We start from the raw sequence: 23,964 nt of genomic DNA, 5'->3' as shown, positions 1-23,964 counted from the left end.
TGTAGATGTGGATGAGTGCTTGGCCGGCCTGGCCATGTGTGCACACCGCTGCCTGAACACCCGCGGCTCCTTCATGTGTGCCTGCAACCCGGGCTATGAGCTGGGAGCAGACAGCAGGCAGTGCTACCGTAAGTACTGTGGTGGGATGGGGGGTCTGTGGGTCAGAATGGGGGAAAAAGGAGTGTGGGAGGTTCTGCTGATAAGGAGCACTTGGTACAGCCTGCTGAGAGCGGACCGAGTCACGGAGCTCCATGGGCCGTGGTCAGAGCTGTTGGCTTCTCCCACCAACAGAACTCATCCTCATCTTTAAAGTTACCATTGCACAGGTTTAGATGGTTTACTTGGAGCTGTTTGGTTCCAAATGGGCCAAGTCCAACTCCCGGGGACTGCATTGGATGAGTTTGGTCAGCTGTAGATGTGTAACTGAAGGAGGAATTGAGCTAATGATGTGATCACATCTGCTCCCATCAGGATGAGAAATAAACACAATTGAATGCAAGAGTGAGCCAGATTGCCATATGTTCAGCCAAAGCACATCAGCAGAGACGGCCTGAAGCAAAGTAGTTCAGAGCAATGCAAAGAGCTGTGTGCTGTTCAGGAGCCAAAGCACTGCTGGCACCTCTCTTCCTAAGGGCATGGTTGATCCCACACTGCATGTTCTGCTGCACAAAATCCTGTAGCTCAGTTTCAGTAGCATCCACTTTTGCGTGTAGATGCCTGATTGGTGTTCTTGGATGAGCACACGCTTCTTGCAGGTTTGTTCCCTGCTGTGCCCTGGATGACCACACGTTAGCAGGGAAAGAGAAAAGATTTGTGTGTTGAGATCTGGAAGTTAGCTTTTGGCTGTGGCACAGCCTTTGTTTTCTACATGCGCAGACCCACTGGGGAGCACTGAGCTCCTCTTCTTTCATCTTTCTTGGGCCTGAATGCACCAAAACCTCAAGAATGTTCCTGTAGGCGGCAGCTATTTTTCTGAGGTTCGAGAGTGACTCAGAGCCCATGGTACTTTTAGCCTAAAGAAGCTTCATTAGCTAGGCTGGGGTTTACAAGAACTTTGCCAAGCTGTGAAGACACATGGCTGCTATTGATGCTTGCCTCCTCCATTCAGCCATGTCAGTCACTGCCTTTCCTAGCTGCAGGCATCTGGATGTTTGCAGCACTCAGCTGCTCCCATTCCCAGCTGGCATCCAAACAGCTCTGTGCTGGGAAGGCTGAGCCAACTCTGGTTGGCAGCACATCCTGCAGCTCGTCAGGAATGGGAGCAGCTCTGTCTGCAGTCTGGTTCATCTCAGCTTGACCATGAGCCTGTCCCCGAGGGGCTCCACAGGGTTATTTTTGTACAGTCCTTTCCAGCCCAGTCTATTCCCATCCCTTCCCTGCAGCACAGCACTGCTCTGCTCAGCAGGGCCGTGTACCAAAAGCACACGTAAGGAGTTGGTGCCGTGGCACTGGATGCTGATGGAATTCCTTCTGCAGGGATAGAAATGGAGATTGTGAACAGCTGTGAGAGTGGCAATGGTGGCTGCTCCCATTTGTGCCACCACAGCAGCACTGGCCCCATCTGCACCTGCAACTCAGGCTATCGGCTGCAGGATGACCACAGGACCTGCACTGGTAAGGCGAGGCTTCCTCCTTGTTTTCCCAAATCTATCCCAAGCCACGAGGACCCTCATGTGTCAGCTGCTGTGTGCACATACACCATGAGGCTATCATGGAGCAATGTTAACAACTGCTGCTACCGCCGTGTACTGACACCCAGCACCCTCTGCTTTTATTTAGACATCAACGAATGTGAGGACGGCTCTCACTGCTGCCAGCAGGACTGCTACAACTACCCTGGGGGCTACGAGTGTGCCTGCCATGCTGGGTACCGGCTGCGTGCTGATGGCTGTGCCTGTGATGGTGAGCAGGGCGCATGCGGTGCGGTGTGTGTGTGTTGTCCTTACTCCTGTAGCACCCATCCGTTGGGCCAGCAAAGCTATGGGGCTTTGAATTCGATGACTTCAAGTCAGGCTGCCTCAGATTTGCTCCAGGTCTGAATGCAGCCACAATTTGCACACATCATTTTTTCAGTATTGACTGAGCGTTGCCTGTAATTTCCATCTTGGTGGAGTTGGTGGTAAATACAAGCGTCTGTATAAAGCATGGATGACTTGGGGACAAATGCAGGCTATTAATGAAAAGAAGTTGTTCTGCCTGGTTGTGAGCAGCTAGGCACCTCTTCCAGTCGCTCCCAGTTATAGAGCCATGCAATCACTGGAGTTGGAAGGGACCCTTGAAGGCCATCTGATCCCACTCCCCTGCAATGAACAGAGGCTCTCCATCACTTGGGCAGTCTCCTTCAGCTTTCAGAGCTTTGTGTTACCCAGTGCTGCCACCTGCTCGCTGTCCCCTTTGTGTTTTAGATGTGGATGAGTGCTCCTCCAACAACGGTGGCTGTGAGCACACGTGCCAGAACCAGGCGGGGTCCTTCCAGTGCAGCTGCCCCGTTGGGTACAAGCTGGATGGAGACAGGAAGGGCTGCATCTGTAAGTGCTGCATGCTGGGCACCCTGTGCCTGTCCCCCTGCAGCAGGACCATAGAAACAACCTTACACCATCAGGAGCATCAGAGTGCCTGTCCTGCCCATCCCTGAGGCTTTATAGGCTGTGCAGCCCCTGCTGCAAGTGCCATGCTTAGCCCTGTGAAGGAAGGGAACCAGGATCTGTAGGTGATGTGTGCTTGTTCCAAAAGGACACCAAACTGAAATTCATCCCTTAGTTTTGTTGGGTGGGCAGTCTGCCCCAGTGAATTGGAAAAAGCCAAGTGGGAAGGAGTGGATCACTGCTGTAGAGCTATCAGTGACGTGATGAACGCTGAAGCAATTGTACAAACCCTGTACTGAAGTTCTGGTTTCCCTTCGTTATGGTAGAAGTGCTGTACTGTTCCCCACCCCCAGATGAGCTCTTTTCCATTTTCTCCCTCTGACTTTGTGATCTCTGTGGCTGTTCCCCCAGCTGTAGAGAACTCGGTGGAAGCCCTGGATGCCCAGCGCCCCATCATGCGCCCCGTCCCCCACGTGGCCATCCTGCGGGATGAGCTCACCCAGCTCTTCAGCGACGACTACGAAGAGGAGGAGGAGGAAGAGGTGGAAGCAAGAGGAGAGCACACGCTTTCAGAAACATTCGGTGGGTGTTTCATGGCTGCAGTCCTTATGCTTGGAAGCCTCCAGTTTGAATCGTGGGTGCTGGGTCTGTGCCTGGTGGATGCACGAGCAGCCACAGGCTGTAATGTTGGGGTTGCTGGGGGCAGTCTTGGGGAGGGCATCTCACCGTCTTGTCTCGTTGCAGTCTGTCTGGAGAACACCTTTGGCCACGACTGCAGCCTGACATGTGAGGACTGCCAGAATGGGGGCACCTGCAACGTGGAGGGGACAGGCTGTGAGTGCCCGGCCGGCTGGAGCGGGCTGCTGTGCAACCAGAGTGAGTGGTGCTGCGCATAGACCCTAATGCACCTTATTCAGAGGTCAAACCCACAGTTGTGCATGCTGTTAAAGCTGTGCCCTCTGTCCCACAGCCTGCCCACCCGGAACCTTCGGCAAGAACTGCAGCCAGCTCTGCCTGTGCCAGAATGGGGGCACCTGTGAGCCCACCACCGGCACCTGCCGCTGCCCGCCTGGCGTGGCTGGGATCCACTGTGAGGATGGTGAGAGCCCTTGGGCAGAAACAGCTGTGTTCCATTGGTATTTTTCCCTTGGCAAAGCAATGAGCATCTCTGTCAGGTGTTTGTCATGGGCTTCTTTGGAGCCTTCTGTATTTGCTGGGGTTGGTTTCCCCCCCCCCCATCTGAGGGTGTTCCTTGCTCCCAAAGAATTAAAACCTTTGGGGCACGGAAGCGACGAGACAATGAGGGATTTGGCCACAGATGGAGGGTTAGGATCATGCAGAAGCTGTTACTGAAGGAGGAGAACGTGAAGTAAGGCAGGGGATAGCTGGAGCTTTTCTTTCTGTAGGAAGGAGGTGTTTGAAGGGTGCAGAGAGAAAACAGGAAGGTGAGATTAAAGCAAGCAGTGCCAGGACACCTGGGGAGGGCTGTGCTGCAGCTCTGTGCTGACACAGTGCTTCGTCCGTGTGCTTCTCATGTGGAGAACCCAGTTTTGAGCTGGTACAGGGAATCCTGTTGCCCTTATTGGAGACCCCAGCATCTTCCTGGTCAGACAGCAGTCCTTCCCTCACTGCACCCTGTGCCTAGGTTTGTCTGTGACGACGTACTCCGATTTTGGTATGTGTCTTTCCTGCAACACATGAAATTACAGACCCAAACCGCCTCACCATCCCTATCACCAGGGTGCCCAAAAGGATTTTTTGGAAAGCAGTGCAGAAAAAAATGCAACTGTGCCAATCGAGGTCGCTGCCATCGCATCTACGGAGCGTGTCTGTGTGATCCTGGCCGGTACGGGCGGCACTGCCACTTGGGTACGCCTCTGTTATGGGTGCATGCTGCCTTTGGGCTGGGTGCTGTAACAGAAGGGTCACTCCTGCCCTGTCCTCGTCCCTGCAGCTTGCCCCAAGTGGACGTTTGGCCCTGGCTGCTCCGAGGAATGCCTCTGTGTGCAGCCCAACACGCAGCACTGCGACAAGCGGGACGGCTCCTGCCGCTGCAAGCCTGGCTACCGCGGTGTGCACTGCGAGAGCAGTGAGTGTCCTGATGGATATTGCAAGGCTCCATCCTCCTGAGACCTCTGCTCCTCTTGCTTGCCTAGATTAGGAACTAAACATGCTATCTTTGTCCCCAGAGTGTGAGCCTGGCCGCTATGGGGAGGGCTGCAGGAAGAAATGCAGCTGCTCTCCGGACACGCAGTGTGACCACGTCACCGGGCAGTGCTGGAAGGAGTGTCCTCAGGGCTACCATGGGGAGAACTGCGACCAAGGTGAGATGGTGGGGTTGGAAGTGGCTTCTGATGACCCAAATCTGGGATCTCATAGAGCTGGGAGCTTAGAGAGGGAGGCAGGATTCTTGTGCATAGAGATCCTTATTCAGAAAAGGAAGACAAGCTCTCTCTGCCTCCTGCCCCGTGGGCATCCCTGCTGTTGTAGATGAAGGTGACAGATATCGATCTGTCTTTTTTCCTCCCTTTGATATCCTTTTACTTCCAGACTATCAGTCCCCAGAAGAATGGCATTGTGTTTCCCCTTCTGTTCTTTTTCCTCTGCTGAAGTTCTGTTTGATCTGCACATGGCAGATTCTGTACTCTGTGCACATTAGGACTTAAACTTCTGCCTCTGTATGAAATTCCCACAGCAGTTCCTCTCTCTTTGCTTCATGCTCACCCTCCCTGTTTTCCTCCTGCTGTCAAATTGGGCAGCTTAACTTCTGCTGTAAGAACCCCAAGGCTGTGAGTGGAAGCGCAGTAGGTTCTTGCATCCCATATTGCATCCATTCATTCCAAAGGGCTGCAGCAGCACTGCAGCTCCCGGGTGCTCAGCTGAGGATAGTTAAGAAAAGGAATAAGAAAAGAGCTCAAGCCTGCAGGGGGGGAGTCACAGGAAATAACACAAATATTTGTACAGAAATAGGAGGCTTTTGGCTGTTGTTGGGACCTGGAAATGATTAAAGGGTGAAGACAAACATCTGCCATCAATTAGCACAGAGCAGGAATAACAAAAACTCCACTGTGTCACTCGAAATTTACGAGCTAGGGTGCCTTTTCCTGCGCTAATTGTGAGTGCTGGTGCACGTGTGTCTTGTAGGAACACACAAAAAAAGACCACGAGCGTGGTGTGTGTCTGGGGGCTCGGAGAGGTCTGTAGGAGCTCAGTGGCTCTTGGCCTGTGTGCAGCTCTGTCACCTGCAGCTCTCACTGCTGTTTGCTTGCAGAGTGCCCTGCAGGGCGGTTCGGGGCCGGCTGCCTGCTGCTCTGCTCCTGCAGCGGGGCTCCCTGCGATGCGGTCAGCGGGCGGTGTGTGTGCGCAGCGGGACGGACAGGGCACGACTGCGCCCAAGGTGAGCGCATCTGGTGCTGCGTGACAGCGGCTGGAAGCCACTGTGGAGTGTGGATGTCCTGTTCCTAACGGTTCCAAATACAGTGAGCTGGCCCTGTCCCCAACCCTGCAGCATCTCAGCTGCCCTGCTCAGCTGTCAGCAGTCTGCGTCCCTCGTGCAGCTCCTGCAGGGTGACAGTGGCTGCCAGGTTAGCATGCTTTGCCAGGAGCTCTGCTCCTCAGCAGCAGATGTGAATCTCAAGTTGACATGAGGGCCCTGGCAGGCGAGCACTTAGTGAGGGATGTTTATAAAACAAACACTGAGATGTCTTCACTGCTGGCCGTTTATTCCCAAACAAAAGCATACAAACTAGACAGGGGATCCACTAACAAGAAATTAGGCTTCCCACCTTGCCCTTTTGGTTGTCAGCTCTCTGCATGGGGGTCATGCAGCCCCTTGTCCCTGTCCAAGGGCAATGAGGAACCAGCCCATCTCCAGTCCCAAGCTGAGCCATCACCCTGCTCTGTGCCACTTACCAGAGGCATTGAGCTGCCCTTGTTCTCTCTGATTGCTGCAGCCTGCCCAGAGGGTCGCTGGGGCCTCGGCTGCCAAGAACTGTGTCCTGAGTGTGCCAACAATGGTAGCTGTGACCCTGCCACGGGAGCATGCGTGTGCCCACCGGGCTTCACTGGCAGCCGCTGCCAGGATGGTGAGCATTGGGTCATGGTGGATTCTGGGTCCATGATTGTGAGTGTTGGGTCGTGATAAGTGTTGGGTCTATGGTGGTGAGTGCTGGGTCCGTGATGGTGAACCTTGAGTCATGGTGAGTGTCAGGATTAAGGAGAGTTGGGGTCATGGTGAATGTTGGGTCCACGATGGTGAGCGCTGTGCTTGTGGCTGTGTGTGCTGTGCCCTGGGCTCGCTGTGGAGTTGCAGCTCGTGTCCCTGCCTTGCAGTGTGCCCACCCGGCTGGTTTGGCCAGGACTGCCAGCAAACCTGCAGCTGTGGGAATGAAGGACATTGCCATCCCGTGACGGGGACGTGCAGCTGCGCACCCGGCTGGACGGGCCACGACTGCCGGAGAGGTACAGCGCCTGCATCATCATGCATCGTTCATAGGAGACTCTGAGCTGTGCAGTGCTAGGCTGGGGCTGGCCTCTTTGCCATCCCCGTGCTGTGCCTGTGTTGCAGGCTGTGCCGCGGGGCGCTGGGGCCCAGGCTGTGCCAATGTCTGCGAGTGCAGCAGCAGCACCGGGAGCTGCGATGCGGTGACGGGGCAGTGCGCCTGCGATCCCGGCCACACGGGCAGCCACTGCGAGGAGCGTGAGTGTGTGCTGCAATGAGTTTGGGCTCAGGTTTGTTTCCCAGAGCCCTGTGGGAAGGGTCGGTGCTGTGGCAGTGGTAATTCTGTCCTCGTGATGCCGTCCTGGTGGGTGTGTGGGTGCATCTGTGAGCAGAGGACTCTCGTTTTAAACACGAGGCGGCCATGTCCTTCCAGATCCCTTTTGTTCTAACCTGTGCTCCCACTGCAGCGCAATCCCAAGCATGGTTCCTCAGTGCTCTTTGCTCTCTCCCCAGGGTGCCCAGCAGGATGGTTTGGGTTGGGCTGCCGGCACCGCTGTCAGTGTGAGCATGAGGCCATTTGTGACCACATCAGTGGGGCGTGCACGTGTGCTGCGGGCTGGCGGGGGACCTTCTGTGAGCACTGTGCGTAGCCCAGGGCATGGAGTGATCCTTGGGTGTCTGCTCACCCACTGTGCACCCCTAAGAGCCGTCCATTCTTCTTACAGACCCTCTGGGCTGTTTGCTTTGTTCCCTACAGCTTGCCCGGATGGATTTTATGGCATTGAGTGTCGGCACGCCTGCAACTGCCAGAATGGAGCCCGCTGTGACCACATCACTGGGCAGTGCCACTGCCAGCCGGGCTGGACCGGGCCCCACTGTGCCCGTGGTGAGTGTCCCCAGGGCTGGATCTGACCCCATGCAGCACATACAGCTTTGCTATTGCTCCAACACTGGGTGTGCAGAGCAATTCCCTTAGGGATTTGTCTAATGTGCTGGGATCCCTCTGGCATGATTCAGTTCATGCCTTTTTTTGTTTGTTTGTTTTTGCTGCTGAGAACAGCAGAGCCCCCAGCCCACATCTCACAGCGCTGAAGCACTGATGGAGCTGCTGTCATCCCAACATCTGTTTCCACGCACCATGCAGTGCCAGGTTTTGGCCAGGCTCTGTTTTCTTCATGCCAAGAGGGGGCAGCGTTGTGTGCTGCGTCTATTTAGGTGCCAAGGAGGAAATACCAAATCCCTCCAGAGGGGCTCTATTCTTACACGGCTCTTAGCCAAGCTTTGCAGACTGGAATGGTTCAAAGGTGCTTCAAACCTGGACTGCCCAGCAGCAATCTGGAGCAGACGCAGCCTCACGGAATCCTCTTGGCAAAGGTCCCCAGTTCAGGGGCTGCTCCTGAAGGCTGTGCATGTTGTTGCTGGATCTGACAAGGGCTGGGGATCCTGGCAGAACAGCTCCCTCACAGATAACATGATGTCACGCTAAGGATAACAGTGTCCATGTGTTGGAGCAGCAGCCACACGTAGCGTACTGCTGTGGGTTCTACATGTAGCACCATAAAACCAATGCATGCACGGCCCAAAGAGCAACAACCCATGGGGTCAGGATGGTTGTTATGGTCTGGCTGCTTGCTGGTCTCTCCTGCAGACAGGAGGCACTGCTGGTGGGACTGTGTGATGCCACGCATGCCTGTTGCTAACAGCTGTGTCTCTCCTGCAGCGTGCCCACAGGGCAGGTTTGGGGAGGGCTGCAGCCAGGTGTGCAGCTGCTCCAACAACGCTGCATGTGACCACATCACCGGCCGCTGTCTGTGTGCTGCTGGCTGGATGGGACCCACGTGCCACCAAGGTAATGTGCCCTGTGGCTGCCCAACCTAGCTGAGGGTGCTAGAAATGCCATTGCTTGGGCTGGGCTGCGCTTTTCAATGGCGGTAGTAGATCCAAAAACCTGACGCAGATGATAGCAAGGCAAGATTGCAAGAGACTATCAGCACTTCCCATTCATTCCCACAGACAGGTGCCAAGAGATTGCCCTCTCCTAGTGCAGCACAAGTTGCCCTGGCTCGCAGTTCTGTAGCAGCACAGGGTGAGGGCTTGACTGCTTGCTGCAGTGCCTTCGGGCACAGCTCAGTGCAATTGAGCACGAGAGCATTATTCATGTGCTTAAATGGCTTTTTGTGCTGATGCTCACCATGGCTGCTGCCTTCACACAGTGTGTTTTGGGCTATGTGCCACCACCAGGGCTGAGACATTTCTGAGAGATAAGGCAGCCCAGTGGGGCGTATAAATTCAGTCCCCCTCTTAGCAGTGGTGGGACGGCGGAGGCTCAGAAGGCACCACGTGCTTTTCTGTTCCTCTCATGGTTGTCCTATGTGTGGCCGTTTGTTCCATCACCTCCAGCCACAGGCTTCCTCCTGCACTCCATTACTCAGCTTGGCACTGGGTTGAGGGAAAAAGGGTGCTTTAGGGTTTGGTTTCAGGTTTAGAGAATTTAGGATCCTCATTCCACGCCCTTCTGTCTTTGGGCACGTCACTGGAGGCTCAGCTTTGCCTTTGGCACACACCTGGGATGGATTTCTGATTGATTGCCTTTTGGTTTCCCCCCAGCATGCCCAGAGGGTTTCTATGGGATGGGCTGCTACCAACGCTGCCTGTGCCAGAATGGGGGGACGTGTGACCCCGCCACAGGGCACTGCACCTGCCCAGTGGGATGGACCGGGCTGGCCTGTGAGCTGGGTAAGGACACTGCCAACAGCATCAGGACATGGGCTCTGCCACCAGCCGGTCCCATTTTGGGGTGGTTTGCCTTTGGGGTGACAGCTCTGCCTTTTGCTCTCTCCTAGCGTGCGCTGACGGGCATGGGGAGGGCTGTGGGCAGCGCTGTGCCTGCCTGAACGGGGGGGTCTGTGACCTGCAGGGACAGTGCCAGTGCCCACCTGGGTGGAGTGGGAGCATCTGTGAGAGCCGTGAGTAGGGGAGGGGGGATGTGGGGGTGCGGGAGCGGGGCCTGCTCAGTGCAGAGCTGAACGGCTGGACTGCAGCAGCTGGGAGGCTCGGGGGTGCCATGGTCAGGGGGGGTACCATGGCTTTGTGGTAAGTGCCGTGGTTTTGGGGTGGGTGCTGTGGTTTTAAGGTAAAGATACAATTTCATGAGGGCTGAAAAGAGTTTGGGTTTGAGCTCCTGCTCTTACCCAAAGCTTTTCCCCATCCCCACACACCCTCACCGCTTTGCACAGACCAGCTTTGAGAGTTGTTCTGGTGGTGCATTCATTCCTGGAGCAGACATGAGAGCTGAACTCCCAGATTTTTGCAGCTGTAGTGCTGACTTCTGGCTCATGTTGGTACTGCAGATACTTGGTTTGCAGCTGCTTTAGGTGCTTCTGTGACAACAGCAGTGAAGAAATTGCAGCCATGTGTTTTGCCAGCACCCAGCTCTTCTTAAAACAGTGCTTAACCCAAAAGCCCTTCCAAAAACTTTTGGTGCAGTTAAGATGACTCTTGCACACCAACTTGTGCGCGAGTCTGTTCTCAGAAGGGCTTAGTCATTCAGCTATCACACATGCAATGAAAGGAGCCCCTTTTTTATTCCCTAACTTATCATTTCTCCCCTGCTTGCACCCCAAGCCTGTCCGGAGGGATACTTTGGTGCAGGCTGCCAGGAGCGCTGTGACTGCAGGGACAAAGGGCTGTGCCACCCCATCACCGGCGCCTGCCACTGCTCCCCCGGATGGAGGGGCCAGCGCTGCGACAAAGGTGAGACTGCATGGGGTTGGGGTTTTGGCTGCTGCAGGTTAGGGAGAGCCTGCCATGTCTCTCCTGTCCCCACAGCCTGCCTGCCCGGAGTGTTTGGGAAGAGCTGTGCTGAACGCTGTGCCTGCCCCCCTGGAGCACCCTGTGACCACATCACCGGGCAGTGCAGCTGTCCGCCAGGCTTCACCGGAGCTGCATGCGAGACACGTGGGTACCCACAGCATCAGGGATCATTCTATGGGCACAGGAATGGGCAGAGGGGTGTGAGCACGTTGCTGAGCCAGGGGACGGGGGTGGGTTTGCCGTGTCAGGGAGTTCTGCAGAAACACAATGCCCTTCTCCATGCAGCCTGCCCGCCTGGCACTTTTGGGGAGCGCTGCGCCCAACGCTGCCGTTGTGCAGGACCCAACCACGACTGCCACCCCATCACCGGTGCCTGCATCTGTGTACCAGGCCACCACGGGCCTGACTGCGAGCTGGGTGAGCCCATAGCTCCGGGTTGGTGGATGCCTTGCTCTCACCTCGCTGGGCACCATGCAATCATTGCTTTGCTGTGCAGAGTGCCCTATGGGCTGGTACGGCCCTGGCTGTGAGCGGCCATGTGAGTGCAAGAATGGGGCCTGGTGTGAGCGCACCACGGGGACGTGCCACTGCCCAGCAGGATACATTGGTGCTGACTGCAGCGTTGGTGAGTGTATGGGAATGGGGCTGGGGGGGGGGAATGGCAGCATGGTGATGGCTCCTGGTCTCCCTGCTTTGGTATACACTGTGGGAGGGCAGCTGCAGCTGATCTCATTTGCTGTCTTAGCACTGGAAACACCGTCTTGCACCATTTGTTGAGTGCCAAAATGATGTCCCCGTGACACATCATCAGCTTTTGCGTCATGCCATCTGGGTATGGCTGTCTCTCTGCTTCTCTGGCAGAGGGAAGTGCAAAAGCTCTGCCCTGCAAGCACAGCCTGCAGGCACTGCAGTGATGAAGGCAGCTGAAGGTGTCCTTCCCACCAGTGTGTCCCAGCGGCCGCTATGGTGCAGACTGTGCACAGCTGTGTGCCTGCGGGGAGGGGGCCACATGCCACCACGTCACCGGGGACTGCCTGTGCCCACCGGGAAGAGTTGGTCCCACTTGTGAGCAAGGTAACTGCGAGCTGCAGGGCACCTGCAGGGCACCCTGGCACCCTCCTGTCCCAGGAGGTCACCTGTTTCCTGCTGTACCCAGCACTGTGCCCTTGTCCTGCAGGCTGCCAACCACAGCAGTACGGGCTGGGCTGCCAGCAGACTTGCTCCTGCCAGAATGGAGGGCTGTGCAATGCCACCGATGGGTCCTGTACCTGCGGGCTGGGATGGACTGGGAAATCCTGCGAGTTAGGTAAAGCTGCTCCATGCACACAGCCCAGCCTGCTTGGTGGCTCGCTGCCCGCTGAGCTGCCCTGCTGTGCCCCACAGAGTGCCCACCTGGGAGCTTTGGTGCTGACTGCCAGCTGCGCTGTGCCTGCGGGCACAATGCCACCTGCGACCGCATCACTGGCGCCTGCCGCTGCCCCCCGGGACGTTATGGGGCCCTGTGTGAGCACGGTGAGCTGAGGGGGTGGGCAGGAGCAGGGGGCCTGTGTGTGCTGCTCCCTGTAACTGAGCAGATGCCACATGGGCTTGTTTCAGAGAGGACAGCTCTGTGCTTCTCTCTGGATGCTCCCTTCCAGGTTGTCCCCCTGGTTTCCATGGGACCGACTGCCAGCAGCACTGTGACTGTGCCCATGGAGCTGCCTGTGACCCGGCCACCGGCCACTGCCACTGCCCTGTGGGGCTGCGGGGTCCCCGCTGCCAGGAAGGTACTGCGCCCCCAGCCCCTATGTTGTGCCTCAGAACCATTTGGCACAGCTGTGCCCCTCTCCTGTCCCAAACCAGGCTGCGAGGAGGGGATGTATGGTGAGGGATGCCAGCAGCGCTGTGACTGCGTGGGAAACGTGCCCTGTGACCCCATCACGGGGCTCTGCCTCTGTCCTCCGGGAATAACCGGCCCCAAGTGTGATTCAGGTGAGGATGGGCAATGAGGTGAGCAGGGAAATGAAAGGAACGTGGGGGGGGGTGGATCAAAATACAGCCCTCAGATGGGTGCAAACATGCCTTGTTGGAGCTGATGTCTCATGGAAGAGCACTGTTCTGTGTGCATCCCATTGGAGAGAAGATCTTACCCAGACCAGAGCCTGCCCTGCCATGTTGGGGTAGCGCAGCCATCTGGTCCCCTCTGCCCCACAGAGTGTCCTGTGAGCCGCTATGGCCCCGACTGTGCCCTCACCTGCACCTGTGCCAGCAGCTCCCAGTGCAGTGCCAGGACTGGCCGCTGTCGCTGCCACCGTGGCTCCATGGGCTCCTCGTGCCAGGAAGGTGAGCCCAGCCCTGTGCTGCGCCGGCCCTGGGTGCTGCCTGCAGCACAAGGGCTGAGTGCTGTCCCCTTCTGCTCCAGCTGTGCCCGCCCAGATGCCCACCAGGTCCCCAGAGCTGCAGGGGATGGAGCGCTACGTCCTGCCTCAGCCACAGGGCCCTGCAGAAGCACACGACCCAGCTGGAGGACTTGTTCCCAAGGCACTCGAGTGACAACCAACTCATGGCAGATGGGAGCTGGCTGCTGCCTGGGCTGGATATGGGCTGTAGGACTGCTCTGCAGCTGCTGGCCCTCACTTCTGGCCGTTGGCTGCTGGGGTTGGAGGGGAAGGGGTGATATGATGCTTGAAAATAGGTATTTATTCAAAAATATTTATGGCAAACTCTACCACAGCAGTGCAGGAGCTCTGCAGAGCTGCCACCTGGAGGGGGAAGAGCTGATCAAGAACCTGCAGCACCCAATCCAGACATGGACACGTTGGCACAAAGCTGTGGGTGCCCACAGCCCTGCAGTGGTGGTGGTGCAGCACCTGGTCCTGAGTGCACAGGGATGGCCCCATCCCTCAGGGGCCAAAGAACTGCTTCCTTTCCGGATGGACTTCCTTTTAATCTGTAAATAACTTGTACTTTTTTTTACTAATTAACTTTTTCTTACTTCTTCCTTTTTTTTTTTTTTCTTTTTTTTTTTTTTTGCATTAGATGTGAAGAAATAATGTTAAAATAAGCACGTGGTGAAGGAAGGACCAAACTCGTATAACTGAGGTTGGGTATGAGCAGGAAGCAGGGAGGAAGGAGAGGTGGTGATGTGCCAAATACCCATGGGCTCCTGCTGTTCTTGGTGCCTATTCTCCACCCACTCAGGGCTGTGTGCTGTTGGCACGCACCTGAGCTTTCTATTTATTTCCTTGGTGGGCTGGAAAGCCTCTGAGCACGGTGCCTTTCTGAGCAGGGAATGCAGAAACTCCATTGTTCAGATCATGGTTGTTTTTTACTGGTTTTGTCTCTTAATACACCTTGCTGCTTGTTTTCACGTAGCATTTGTCTCTCTCTTAGCCTCTTGTCTCCTTCAATTTAACACCCATTTAGCACAGTTCTCATTCTTCCACAGTTGATAGAAATAAACAGACAGCCTCATTGAACTTCTTTTTGCCTTGTCTCTTCAGTTAGTTACCTGTGAATGTCACTGCAGCTCTTCTGAAGGATGGCTCCTGAGCCACATCCATCACAACCCAGCAGCAAAGACAGCTGTCAGATGAGCTTCCTGCTGACTGTTAGCAGTGGGAACACCTGGCTCCTTGGTGGGGGTCCCACTGCTGCACTTTGGGCAAGGAGGACGTTTGTCTCATTAGGATCCGAGAATTTATTGTTGGTCTCCTTCATCCTTTGGCAGTTTGATGCAAAGAGACATCAGAGCAGTGCTGCCCTGAGCATTCCCATTGCCTCCAGCACTCCTTCCATTCCAAACAGACCTGAGCTGCTCAGCGGTCACAGCCCCACTCCCTGCCCTGACCCTCAACCACTCCTTGGTGCTGAGTTGTAGGGGAAAGCCAGCTCTGCACTGAGCCAGGACGCCCTAACGCTTGGCCAAAGGCACCTGGATGCCAGGTCCCGTGTCAATTAACGGCCATCAACACTGCTGCCACAACCAGTCCCTGCCCAACAAACCCAGGAAGAATGGCTCTCCTGCTGCCTCCTGGCAGGGCTCAGTCTCCAGAGCTCGGGAGCTCCCATGGGGTCAGGCCTGGCTGTTACACATCCGTCTCGATCCGCAGCCGCTCCATCCGCCGCACGTTGCACTCCACGGCCGCACGGCTGGTGATGGGTCGAGCACAGGCCTGGGGGAACCAGCCCCGCTCGCCGTCCCGCAGCCGCTCACCCCAGCACCAGCCTGGGAGGAGAATGGGGTGTGAGCACACCTGGGAAGCACCCACGGCAAGAGGCCTCGGGGCTGCTGGAGCTCTGTCAGCCTTCCAGGCCCGGTATCCTGGGCCGTGGGCACAGAGCTCACTCCCTGTAATGCTGTAGAAGATCCACCGAGGCCGTGCCCCACCACAGCCGTGCCCCGAGGCACAGACCCCACTCACCATCCTCCTCGCCCAGCAGCAGCATCACATCAGCCTGCTGCAGGGAAATCTCATCTGCCTGCTTGGCCACGTAGGCACGGGTTATCTCCACTTGGCTCAGGTCTGCAGGGCAGGACAGAACCAGTTAAGAACATGGGATCGGCGCATCCCAGGCTGAGTGGGAGCCCACGCACGCGGCCACGCTGGCCCCTACCTCCACGGGGAGTGCTGTCAGGCTGCTCTCGCTCCCGGTGCATCAGTGCAGTGACCCAGCGTGCACGGTCACTCCTGGCAAAGGATAAACCAACATGAGCAGGAAAGGCCATGGATGGCATCCTGCTGCTGGCAGGAGAGACCTCCCCCCAGGGATGGAGGCTTTCAGGACTCACAGTGTCTCTGCTGACAGCAGCACCTCCTCCCGCCGGCCCTCGCTGTCCCTCTCCATGGCCACACGCAGCAGGTGCCCGCCTGGCCGGCCAGGAGGAGGGGATGGAGGCTCTGTGGTCTCCATCTTCTCCACTGAGATTTGGTCCAGCATGGCGTAGTTCATGACGGTGTAGCTCTCCTCACTGCAGCAGGGACAGAAGGGGCTTCTCAGAGCTTCCTCCCCGCATGGCATCGCCCCCAGGTGGGCTCTACCCGATGGCTTTGGGCCGTTCACAAGAAATGCCTCCCTCGGAGCCACAAGACGGCAGCCTCGAGGTTTCCTAAAGCTGCCTGGAGAAGCAAGATGTCAGCCCACCAGTCCTGTGCCAGAAGAAGGCCCTGAGCTGTACCTTTTCTTCTTGGTGATGATCAGGACATCATTGAAGAGGAAAAGGTGGCAGACCCTGCCGGAGCCCTTACGGAAGATTCCTCCTTCCTCAGAGGAGAGCAGGTAGAGCTCACCCCGTTTCAGCAGCCAGCGGGAGGCAGAGATCAGGGGAAAAGGCTGCAATGGAGAAAACCTGAAGGAGCATTTGTCTCATACATGGCAGGTAAAGACAACTCAGATTAGGGGGATGAAAACACCACAGCAATGGGCAGCTATTCCAGTCCACAGCCTGCTCAGCCCCACCGCCACGCACCCTCACCTTCTTCTTCCCGAACTCCAGCTGCTTCTGCAGAGTGTACAGCTGCTCTGTCCTCTCCATCGCACGAGCTCCTTCGTTGCAGTTCTTAACCAGCTGGAAAAACACAAGGGAGAATGGGTAGATGAAAGGAAGGATGGCACAAGTGTTGCTGGCGAGGGCCCCAATAAGACAAGTAAGAATTGTAGTGCACTCACCTCCATGGCAGTTCTGAGGCTGGGAAAGCACCAGTGGAAGACACAGTGGAGAGAAGGACAAAGGATGGGCCAAGGAGAAATGAAGAGAAGAGGACAAGGAGAAGGAAAAAACACCATCAAGTGAAAAAAATGGGCAAGTGAAAAGATGTGTACCATCCCACAGCTATTTGCAGTGAGAATGTCAAGTGAACTGATGTAAGAAGGAAAAATAAGAGGGCAGAAGGGCAGGCTTGGGACCAGGGCGGTGAAACAGAGTGCTGGGAGAGAGGAGAGATGGGGAGCAGGCAGCCCTCCTCACCTTGCTGATGGCTTTCAGAGCTCTGGTGGCAGCTCCATACGCTGCAGTGCATGCTTGTGTTTTTTGACAGACTGTCTAGAATGTCAAGACAAGAGGCTTTAGTGATATTGCAAGACAGAGCGATGGCGGAGCAGCTGCTGAGCTGGGATCTGTGGTCAGAGCAGAAGGCTCTGGTGGCTCAGCAAACCAACACCTGGAAGCAGTTCCCCTCTCCAGAGGTGCCAAGCAATGCTGCTGTGTGACTTACTTACATCTAACAGCAGAGGAAGCCGCGTTACTCTCTGCATAGGGAGAATGAGAAATGATATCAGTGGCAGCCCTCCACATTCTGGTTTCCTTTCAATTTGTTTCAAGGCCTCTTTAAATAAGGGGTTTGTGTTTCTGGAATGGGACAAGAAATCTCCATTAACGCTGTTTTTCAGGTATCAAGGTTTTCCAGGGGTTCCCATGCGTGAGTAGCACAGTGCAGTGCTGCCTCTGGCACTCAGCAACAGTGAGCACAGCTGGAGCAGCAGGCAATGGAAAAACAACTGGAAACATTGAGTCTATTCAAGGCTGGGGCACACCTGCACCGCCAGCACACTCTGGGATGAGCAGCCTCTGCATGCACCCCTCATACACCCCACCTGCAGGAGCTCCCTGTAAGAGCCATACTCACAGCAGCCTCTGCAGTGTCCTCTGCTGGTAGACTTCGTTGGAGCAGTAACTGATGTAGGGGTTGAAGTGCTTGGAGGCGTGCTCCTCCACAATGTCACTGATGTCGGGGATGAGGACGTTCTCCTGGTGTCGCTTCTCTAGGGCTTGGAAGAAGCTGAGGAGAGGAAGTCAGTCTCACTGCATGACTCACCAGGGCAGGACAGAGAAGATCTGCAGTTTATTGCAGCCCATCCTTCCCCCACATGCCTTTTCTGTCCCACGAGCTCGTGTCCTTCCTCCTCCCTCACACATTTACCCTCAGGGATCATGCCCCAGCTCTGGCCTTTGCTTCATCCCAAGCCTTGCCCACATCCCAGCACTGCAGGCAGGTGGTGCCTCTGCAGAAGCACAGACTGGGTGTGAGGCAGCAAAAGCCTTCTGGTTTAGGAATTAAAGAAATCAATTGTCCAGAGCAATGCACAAGCTGCACAGCTCGGGGGGTTGCCTAAAGAGAGAAACAAACCGCAATGCACTTGGCCATGAACAGGCTCTGCTCAGACCATCCCAAGACACCATGTGCTCCCCTGAGCAGAACCCCCTGAACTCTTTGCTCTGAGATGACATTTCCACGCTGTGTGTGCTTCCCATGCTACCACAGCCAGTAGGCACAGCTGCTCCACACACACAGAGCCATGCCCAGGTTGGTGGCAGGGACACACCACGTGCTCAGGGCGCACCTTGTCCCCTGCAGGGCCACCTGCATCGCCAGGGCAGCTCACAGCCCCTGCATCAAGTTCCCCTCGCCCAGCGAGCTCCATCCCTGCTGCAGGAAGAGCAAGGCCCTGCCACCCCCGCCTCGATTCTCACACAGCTGCAGTCCCTGCATCCCATCTGGGAATTCCCAGCTGGGAGCTTCCAGGAAACAGGAAAGCTCTCAGCACAGTGACGGGGAGCTCTGCAGGCATGTGACCGGCCACTGCTATTCAAAATATTACGTGCTGCTCCTGCTGACAAATCCCTCAAGCCAAAACTGACCCAGCACCGTGACTGTGCAACAACAAGGTGATGCTGCAGCACTACAGGAACGTGTGCTGGGTGAAATACAGTCAGGGGATGGATGTCTCAGCACTTCCAGGGATGCTGCCCCTCCATCAGAGTGCTGCAGAGTCTACTGTCACAATGCTTCACTCACTTGGTGCTGACAGCCAGGATGTCGCTGATGTTGGAGAAGAGGTGGTGGTGCTCTGTCTGGGTCATGGTCTCCTTCAGCTCCTCCGACTTCTTGAAGCAGCCCACCAGCACACTCAGGCTGTGCATGTAGGAGAACTCTGATGTGATGATCTCAAACATCGCCTGAAAGCAGCGAGGCAGGGAGATGCAGCACAGGAAACTGCATTATTACTGGCATAGCAAGGGTGTGAATTAAAAGCCAACTGCATCTCATTCACACCAATGATGCCCATCTGTTATTTAATAACAACTGTATGTTATTTACATTCATAATGACTGGAAAAGGCATATTCAGCATCCCCCATCCCACGCACTGCCTGGCATCAAGGACTTCTGCAGGACGTGCCCTCAGCCCTGGCACACCGTGTGCTCACCTCCTGCCTCTTGCGCTCCTCAGGCTTTATGGCCTTCAGCAAGTCCGCCTCCAGCACCTGTGGGTGAAACTCAGTGCAGAAAATGGCTCTGCTGGGCCTGCACAAGAACCGCATGGTTCTGCAGGTAGCAGAGCTGCTTCACAGGCAGGGATCACTCCGCATTAAACAGGAGGCACATCCCACAAGACCAGACCTGCTGGGAGCCCGGCGTGTCCCAGCTGGCCCCAAAGCATCCCACAGCACAGTGCTGCAGGATGAGCTGCTCCCTACTGGGTGCCAGCTCTGAATTTAAAACACGCACTGCCCTGCTGCCTTTCAATGAGCGAGGCACCTGCTTGAGCCGTAAGGGCCTACTTGCAAGGATGGATGAGCAAAGGAATAATCATTAACAGCAGCGAGGTACAGCCTGGCCCTCTCAGACCAAGCAAAAGACATAGGAAAGCAGGAGATTGGCATGTGTACCTCTGGGAGCTGGCTCCAGGTGACCTGTGCGGGCCGATAGCTCCGCACCACGATGGCAGCACCAGGCAGGGATGGCTCCTCAGGGTTGGGCTCCTCCAGCAAATCCTCATCCGACTCATGGCTGACTGAGTTCAGCCCCCTCTCACGGATTTCCTGGTACAGCTGTGGCTCTGCGTGGGGAGAGGTGCAGAGTGAGCACAGCCTCCTGCAGCCGCCTCACCCTGCTGGGACGGACTTTGCACAGCGCTGGTCAAGCAGCAGCTTGCACGTCCCCAGCAGTGTTTGCTCTGAGCAAACAGAGCCAGGAGTGTTCCAGCTGCAAGTGCGGCTGCGCCCTCCCCAGCAAGCAGGAATGCAGTGGCACACGTGCACCAAAGGGACTGGATAAGGGGGAATGCACAATGACAGCACAGGGAAAAGGCCATGGGATGAGGGCAAGCAGCACTCACGGTCCTTGAATGAGCCGCCGTGCTTCTGCACCCGCTTCCGCCCGAGGTTTTTCTGCAGGAGGAAGAAGAGGAGCTGCCGCCATGTTGCCCTGATGGCTGCAGAGCTCACACCTTGTGCCCCAGTGCCACCAGCTGCATTCAGTGCCCTCGAGAAGGGGAGCAGCCCGCACACACCGCCCTGCTCTCCCAGCCTGACTCTGAGCAGCTGTTTGCAGTGACTCAGCTCCAGCCCCGTGTTATCGGGGTGACCATCTCAGCAAGCTTGCTGCTGCTCGCTGCCATTCCCGTCTGTCTGCCCCACACCTGGACTTTGCCTGCCCGGCGCCTGGGTGCTGGCAGTGCTGCTTCACCCACGCCCATGCAGTGCCCGCAGGAGCCAGTCCTGCTTCTTGCAGAAGCAGAATCCAGGCCCTCTGTGAACCTAAGCAGCTGCTGGTGCCAGGCAGACTCCCAGGCTCAGCCAGCCCCACCAGCTCCATGCTAGCCATACAGCAACAGATGCAGGCACACAGCTCAGCCCACCCCTGTCCCCGTCACCACCAGGCTCCATCCCTGCACCAAACCCACCTTGCTTCTGCCAGGGCTGCGGGCAGGCGGAGCGCTCCCCTCCTCCAGCAGTGGTTTCAGAGTAGGCACGGTGCTCACAGGCTCCATCTCTGTGCCCGTGCCCTTCATGGCTGCACGGTACGACATGCTCCTCAGGTTGCGTTTGAGCATCCCTCCTCCATCCTCCTCCGTGTCCTCCTGCAGTGTGATGCTGGGGACGGACGTTCGCTTCTGCCCCAAGCACGCAGCATCAGGGATGGATCCAGTGCTGGGGTTCCGCGTGGGGTTCTTGGTCTTGGTGGAGACCGCCAGGCTCCGGGGGATCAGCTGCTGCGTGCCCACCTTCAGCGCAGCCGGGCTGTCGGTGCTCAGCACGATGCGGCGCGGCTCAGCCATGGGGAAGCAGCTCATGGCGGAGTCAGGATTGCGCTTGCCTGGAGGGGAGGTTGGTGCAGGGGGTCCGGATCTCAGTGGGTGGCAGCGGTACTCCAGGAGGAAGGTCTGGTCCTCGGCTGCTGGTGGGCTGCGGGACATGGCAGCGGCACAGGGAGTGGAGAGCTGTGCAAGAGACAGAGAGTCAGATGGACAGACAGGGAAGGAACGCTTTCCTCCGCTAAGGTATCCTCATACAGGCATGGCACAGCTCACTGTGCTGCACGGGGAGCCTGGCGCAGCCCGCACTGCTGTCCCTGTGGTGCTCACTCTGACCATCGCAGCACTGCTGGGGACCCCCCCTTCACTCCTTGGGCATCAATCCTGATGGACCCACAGCCCAGGGGCAAAGCGGGCTGACAGATGCTCAGCCTCAGCTCCCACGGAGTTGATGGGGGCTCTCGGTGTCCCCACAGCCCCTCAGCACTCAGCTCCATCTCTCCTCACTAGGATCTAAGCCTGCCCACCTCCTGCTGAGCCCCCGGATAAACACCACATACAGCATTCTACTGCTCCATTGCATAACTCGAGTTAAAACTCGGGTTTAATTTCTCCAAACTGAGATCCCATTGTCCGCCACGCCTGAGCTGCTCCCTTCCAAAGGCCACGCAGCAGAGAACAGCCCGGACCGGGACACATCTCCTGGCAGAGGGACAAAGCACCGCACCAACAAAACCCCTCTGATCCGACGCTTCTATTTCCCTGCGTTGGGTGGGGGACAGACGCTGGGGGCCGCCAGGAAACCCGCGGACGGGAGAAGCGCCACGTTCCGCCTTTCCCGGCTGCACGCACAGCCCCGTCCCCGCAAAGGACCCGGAAGGATTTGCAACCAGCAGTGCCACCGCAGCCCCCCAGATGCATCCCCGGATCCCCTCCCCGCCCCATACCTCGGCTGTTTGGCAGCTGCAGGCGGTGCCGAGAACCCCAGAGGCGTCCACCCCCACGAGTGAGGCGGGCGGAGCTGCGGGACGGGAGGGAAATTCCTCCGGGTGGGGGAGCGGGGGCAGCGGGGCCGCAAGGCTGGGGCTGGAGGGGACCGCTCCGCCCCGAGGGCAGCGCGGCAGCACCCCGGGGTTACGCTCGGTCCCGGTTCTGAGCCCAACTCCGGTCCCGTTTTCCCCCGGGGGTCCCCGTGCCCCTCCCGGCCACAACCCCGCACCTACCGGCGGCCCCAAAGAGAGCGCGAAGAGGGGCGGGGCCAATGGGGGCGGGGCCACGTAGGGGCGGGGCCGAGAAGGGGGCGTGGCCAAGAGCTCAGCTCACCTGCTGCTGCCGCTGCCGCCGCTGCCGCCGCTGCCATCCCCAGGTCCGCCTCTGCCGGGTGGGGGTGATGATGGACGATGGACAAAATGAGATGCAAATCAGATTTAAAAAGGAAAGAAAGAAGAAAAAAAATAGAGATGTTTGCTGCTTTGCGACGTTTCAACAAGAATCCGATCCCCCAGACAGGTGCTGTGGGTACCACACTGCCGGAAGGCACTTCACCAGCAGGCAGCATCACTGTCAGCTATTCCCCCATTGCTTCTAAAGGCAGCTGACCAGTCTCGGGTGCAGCTGGCCCAGGCTGTGGGGATGGGAGCTGCCCAGTGCCCCCCTGGGGCTGGGGGTGTCCCCTAGTGTCCCTTTTGTCCTGGGAACCACCTTTCCCCTGACCTCCCCTTTTTGCCCCCGCTCTGATTTTGTTCCCCATAAAAAGGGAGCCTTTTTCTCCCTGCTTTACAGCAAATCTCAAATGCTCCGTAGATGACAAAGTCCCACTTGTCAGCAGTGCCCTTCTAACAGTTCCATTCCCCTCCCCAAGCCCTGCCCAACAATCACCCCATTCTCAGCACTCCCTTACCCGATGGATGCTCTCCTTCCCTGCCTGTTCCAGGAGCCACGAGGCTGCTGCGCTGCACAGAGCTCAGCTGAACCCAAACCATCCCACGAAGCACCGATGCACGGAACAAGGATCCAATCCTCCGGGCAGCACGCCGACTTCCTGAAGCAGAGAGCATTAATCAGCTTTGCAGCACACACCGTTGGCCCCAATCCCCCTCCGGCCCCATCCTTGCTTACCTTGCAGCAAAGCATCCACTGACCCCACGCCGATGCGTCGGGCGACAAACAAAGCTCACGGGACCATGGCTTATAAAAGCACACAGGTTTATTGCATATCAATCTCATGTATAAATTCATCGTAGCATTGGAAAGATTACATTTGGTATACATTCCTATTCTACAGCATTAACCTCAAAATCAGCTTTTCCTAGTCATTGTTTTAAAGGAATTTCTCTACACAAGTACATTTGTCTTTTATCACAAGCATCAAAAGGAAAATTTGCAAAAAACCGCTTCTTCAAATTATTTTCTACACTTCATCTCTCTTTTTTCATTATGCTCCCAACAAAGCGATTCCATATTAATTAATAACTGCCAACACTTCTTTTTTTTTGTTTTTTTTTTTTTGTTTTTTTTTTTTTCCTTCTTCCTGGGCAGTTGGAGGCTTCTAGCCTCAGACCAACCATCTAATCACATTTACAATAAGTGCATCTACGGGATTTGTTTCTTTTTAATAAAAATCTCACAAACAGACACCATAATGACCGCTAAACACAAGTCATGCACAGTTTACTTATAAACATAACAGAAGCAATATACAATCAAGAATGATATGGAACAAGCACCATCCTCTTTCTCAATGTTTTTTAAACATTATGTGAAAACCAGACATTTACAATTGATTTTTTTTTTAAAAAAAACAACACTATACAGCCCTAAAGGAAAAAAAAAAACCCAAACAACTAAATTATATCCGTATTGTAACAATGGGAAAAGGAATGACATCGGATGCACAGATTCATGATTCTCGCAAGCACAATATATATATGTTTTAAATTACATCTTCTGCAGGCTGGAAATGACATCAGGGCAAACACCTCTGGCTTTGAAGAAAGCAACGAGAACGTAAAATACATTGAGAATTACTGTCAGAATTACTTTGTTCACGTGTGAATTGCACATTTGGAAAAATCAAAGCTGCCTTTTTTTTTTTTTTTTTTTTTTTTTT

The 23,964-nt window shown here is 56.0% G+C and overlaps 2 protein-coding genes across 12 annotated transcripts in view; one reads left to right on the top strand and one right to left on the bottom strand.

Annotated features, from left to right (window-relative positions):
• Positions 1 to 13,466, top strand: part of MEGF6 (multiple EGF like domains 6) — a 35,220-nt gene extending 21,754 nt beyond the window's left edge. For 3 of the 9 annotated variants that reach the window (XM_042831314.1, XM_042831313.1, XM_042831315.1), the window contains 28 exons: positions 6 to 128; positions 1,477 to 1,614; positions 1,780 to 1,902; positions 2,406 to 2,528; positions 2,997 to 3,167; positions 3,330 to 3,461; positions 3,556 to 3,684; positions 4,326 to 4,454; positions 4,540 to 4,674; positions 4,775 to 4,909; positions 5,857 to 5,982; positions 6,539 to 6,670; positions 6,918 to 7,046; positions 7,153 to 7,284; positions 7,540 to 7,668; positions 7,784 to 7,912; positions 8,747 to 8,875; positions 9,634 to 9,762; positions 9,870 to 9,992; positions 10,651 to 10,779; positions 10,855 to 10,983; positions 11,125 to 11,256; positions 11,336 to 11,464; positions 11,785 to 11,913; positions 12,017 to 12,145; positions 12,223 to 12,810; positions 13,033 to 13,161; positions 13,241 to 13,466. In XM_042831314.1, coding sequence (XP_042687248.1) covers positions 6 to 128; positions 1,477 to 1,614; positions 1,780 to 1,902; positions 2,406 to 2,528; positions 2,997 to 3,167; positions 3,330 to 3,461; positions 3,556 to 3,684; positions 4,326 to 4,454; positions 4,540 to 4,674; positions 4,775 to 4,909; positions 5,857 to 5,982; positions 6,539 to 6,670; positions 6,918 to 7,046; positions 7,153 to 7,284; positions 7,540 to 7,668; positions 7,784 to 7,912; positions 8,747 to 8,875; positions 9,634 to 9,762; positions 9,870 to 9,992; positions 10,651 to 10,779; positions 10,855 to 10,983; positions 11,125 to 11,256; positions 11,336 to 11,464; positions 11,785 to 11,913; positions 12,017 to 12,145; positions 12,223 to 12,810; positions 13,033 to 13,161; positions 13,241 to 13,371 — 4,121 coding nt within the window. In that variant the 3' untranslated portion in view covers positions 13,372 to 13,466. Of the gene's footprint in view, positions 1 to 5; positions 129 to 1,476; positions 1,615 to 1,779; positions 1,903 to 2,405; positions 2,529 to 2,996; positions 3,168 to 3,329; positions 3,462 to 3,555; positions 3,685 to 4,325; positions 4,455 to 4,539; positions 4,675 to 4,774; positions 4,910 to 5,856; positions 5,983 to 6,538; positions 6,671 to 6,917; positions 7,047 to 7,152; positions 7,285 to 7,539; positions 7,669 to 7,783; positions 7,913 to 8,746; positions 8,876 to 9,633; positions 9,763 to 9,869; positions 9,993 to 10,650; positions 10,780 to 10,854; positions 10,984 to 11,124; positions 11,257 to 11,335; positions 11,465 to 11,584; positions 11,914 to 12,016; positions 12,146 to 12,222; positions 12,811 to 13,032; positions 13,162 to 13,240 lie in introns of those variants that run through there. The other 6 variants (XM_042831318.1, XM_042831316.1, XM_042831317.1 and 3 more) reach the window with 6 other exon arrangements.
• Positions 13,467 to 14,127: 661 nt separating this feature from the next.
• On the bottom strand, positions 14,128 to 22,105 carry ARHGEF16 (Rho guanine nucleotide exchange factor 16). 3 transcript variants are annotated; one of them, XM_042831322.1, is made up of 15 exons: positions 22,079 to 22,105; positions 20,505 to 21,041; positions 19,938 to 19,989; positions 19,489 to 19,658; positions 19,027 to 19,083; positions 18,615 to 18,775; positions 17,445 to 17,597; positions 17,038 to 17,167; positions 16,787 to 16,861; positions 16,295 to 16,507; positions 15,998 to 16,152; positions 15,611 to 15,790; positions 15,436 to 15,509; positions 15,243 to 15,344; positions 14,128 to 15,046 (listed from the first exon to the last, which is right to left on the bottom strand). In XM_042831322.1, the coding sequence occupies exons 2-15, from the start codon at positions 21,015 to 21,017 to the stop codon at positions 14,907 to 14,909; spliced, it is 2,175 nt and encodes a 724-aa protein (XP_042687256.1). In that variant the 5' UTR covers positions 21,018 to 21,041; positions 22,079 to 22,105; the 3' UTR covers positions 14,128 to 14,906. The 3 variants fall into 3 exon arrangements, with proteins under 3 accessions (XP_042687256.1, XP_042687257.1, XP_042687258.1); XM_042831323.1 differs by lacking the exon at positions 22,079 to 22,105 and adding an exon at positions 21,803 to 22,050; XM_042831324.1 differs by lacking the exon at positions 22,079 to 22,105 and adding an exon at positions 21,132 to 21,338 and having other exon boundaries at positions 16,295 to 16,387.
• Between the last annotated feature and the right edge of the window lie 1,859 nt (positions 22,106 to 23,964).

This window comes from Centrocercus urophasianus, unplaced genomic scaffold (genome assembly GCF_019232065.1).
Source record: "Centrocercus urophasianus isolate 14NV4802_14NV808 unplaced genomic scaffold, USGS_Curo_1.0 seq_36, whole genome shotgun sequence".
Taxonomy (NCBI): Eukaryota; Metazoa; Chordata; class Aves; order Galliformes; family Phasianidae; genus Centrocercus; species Centrocercus urophasianus.
This window is presented reverse-complemented; position numbering and strand designations above follow the sequence as displayed.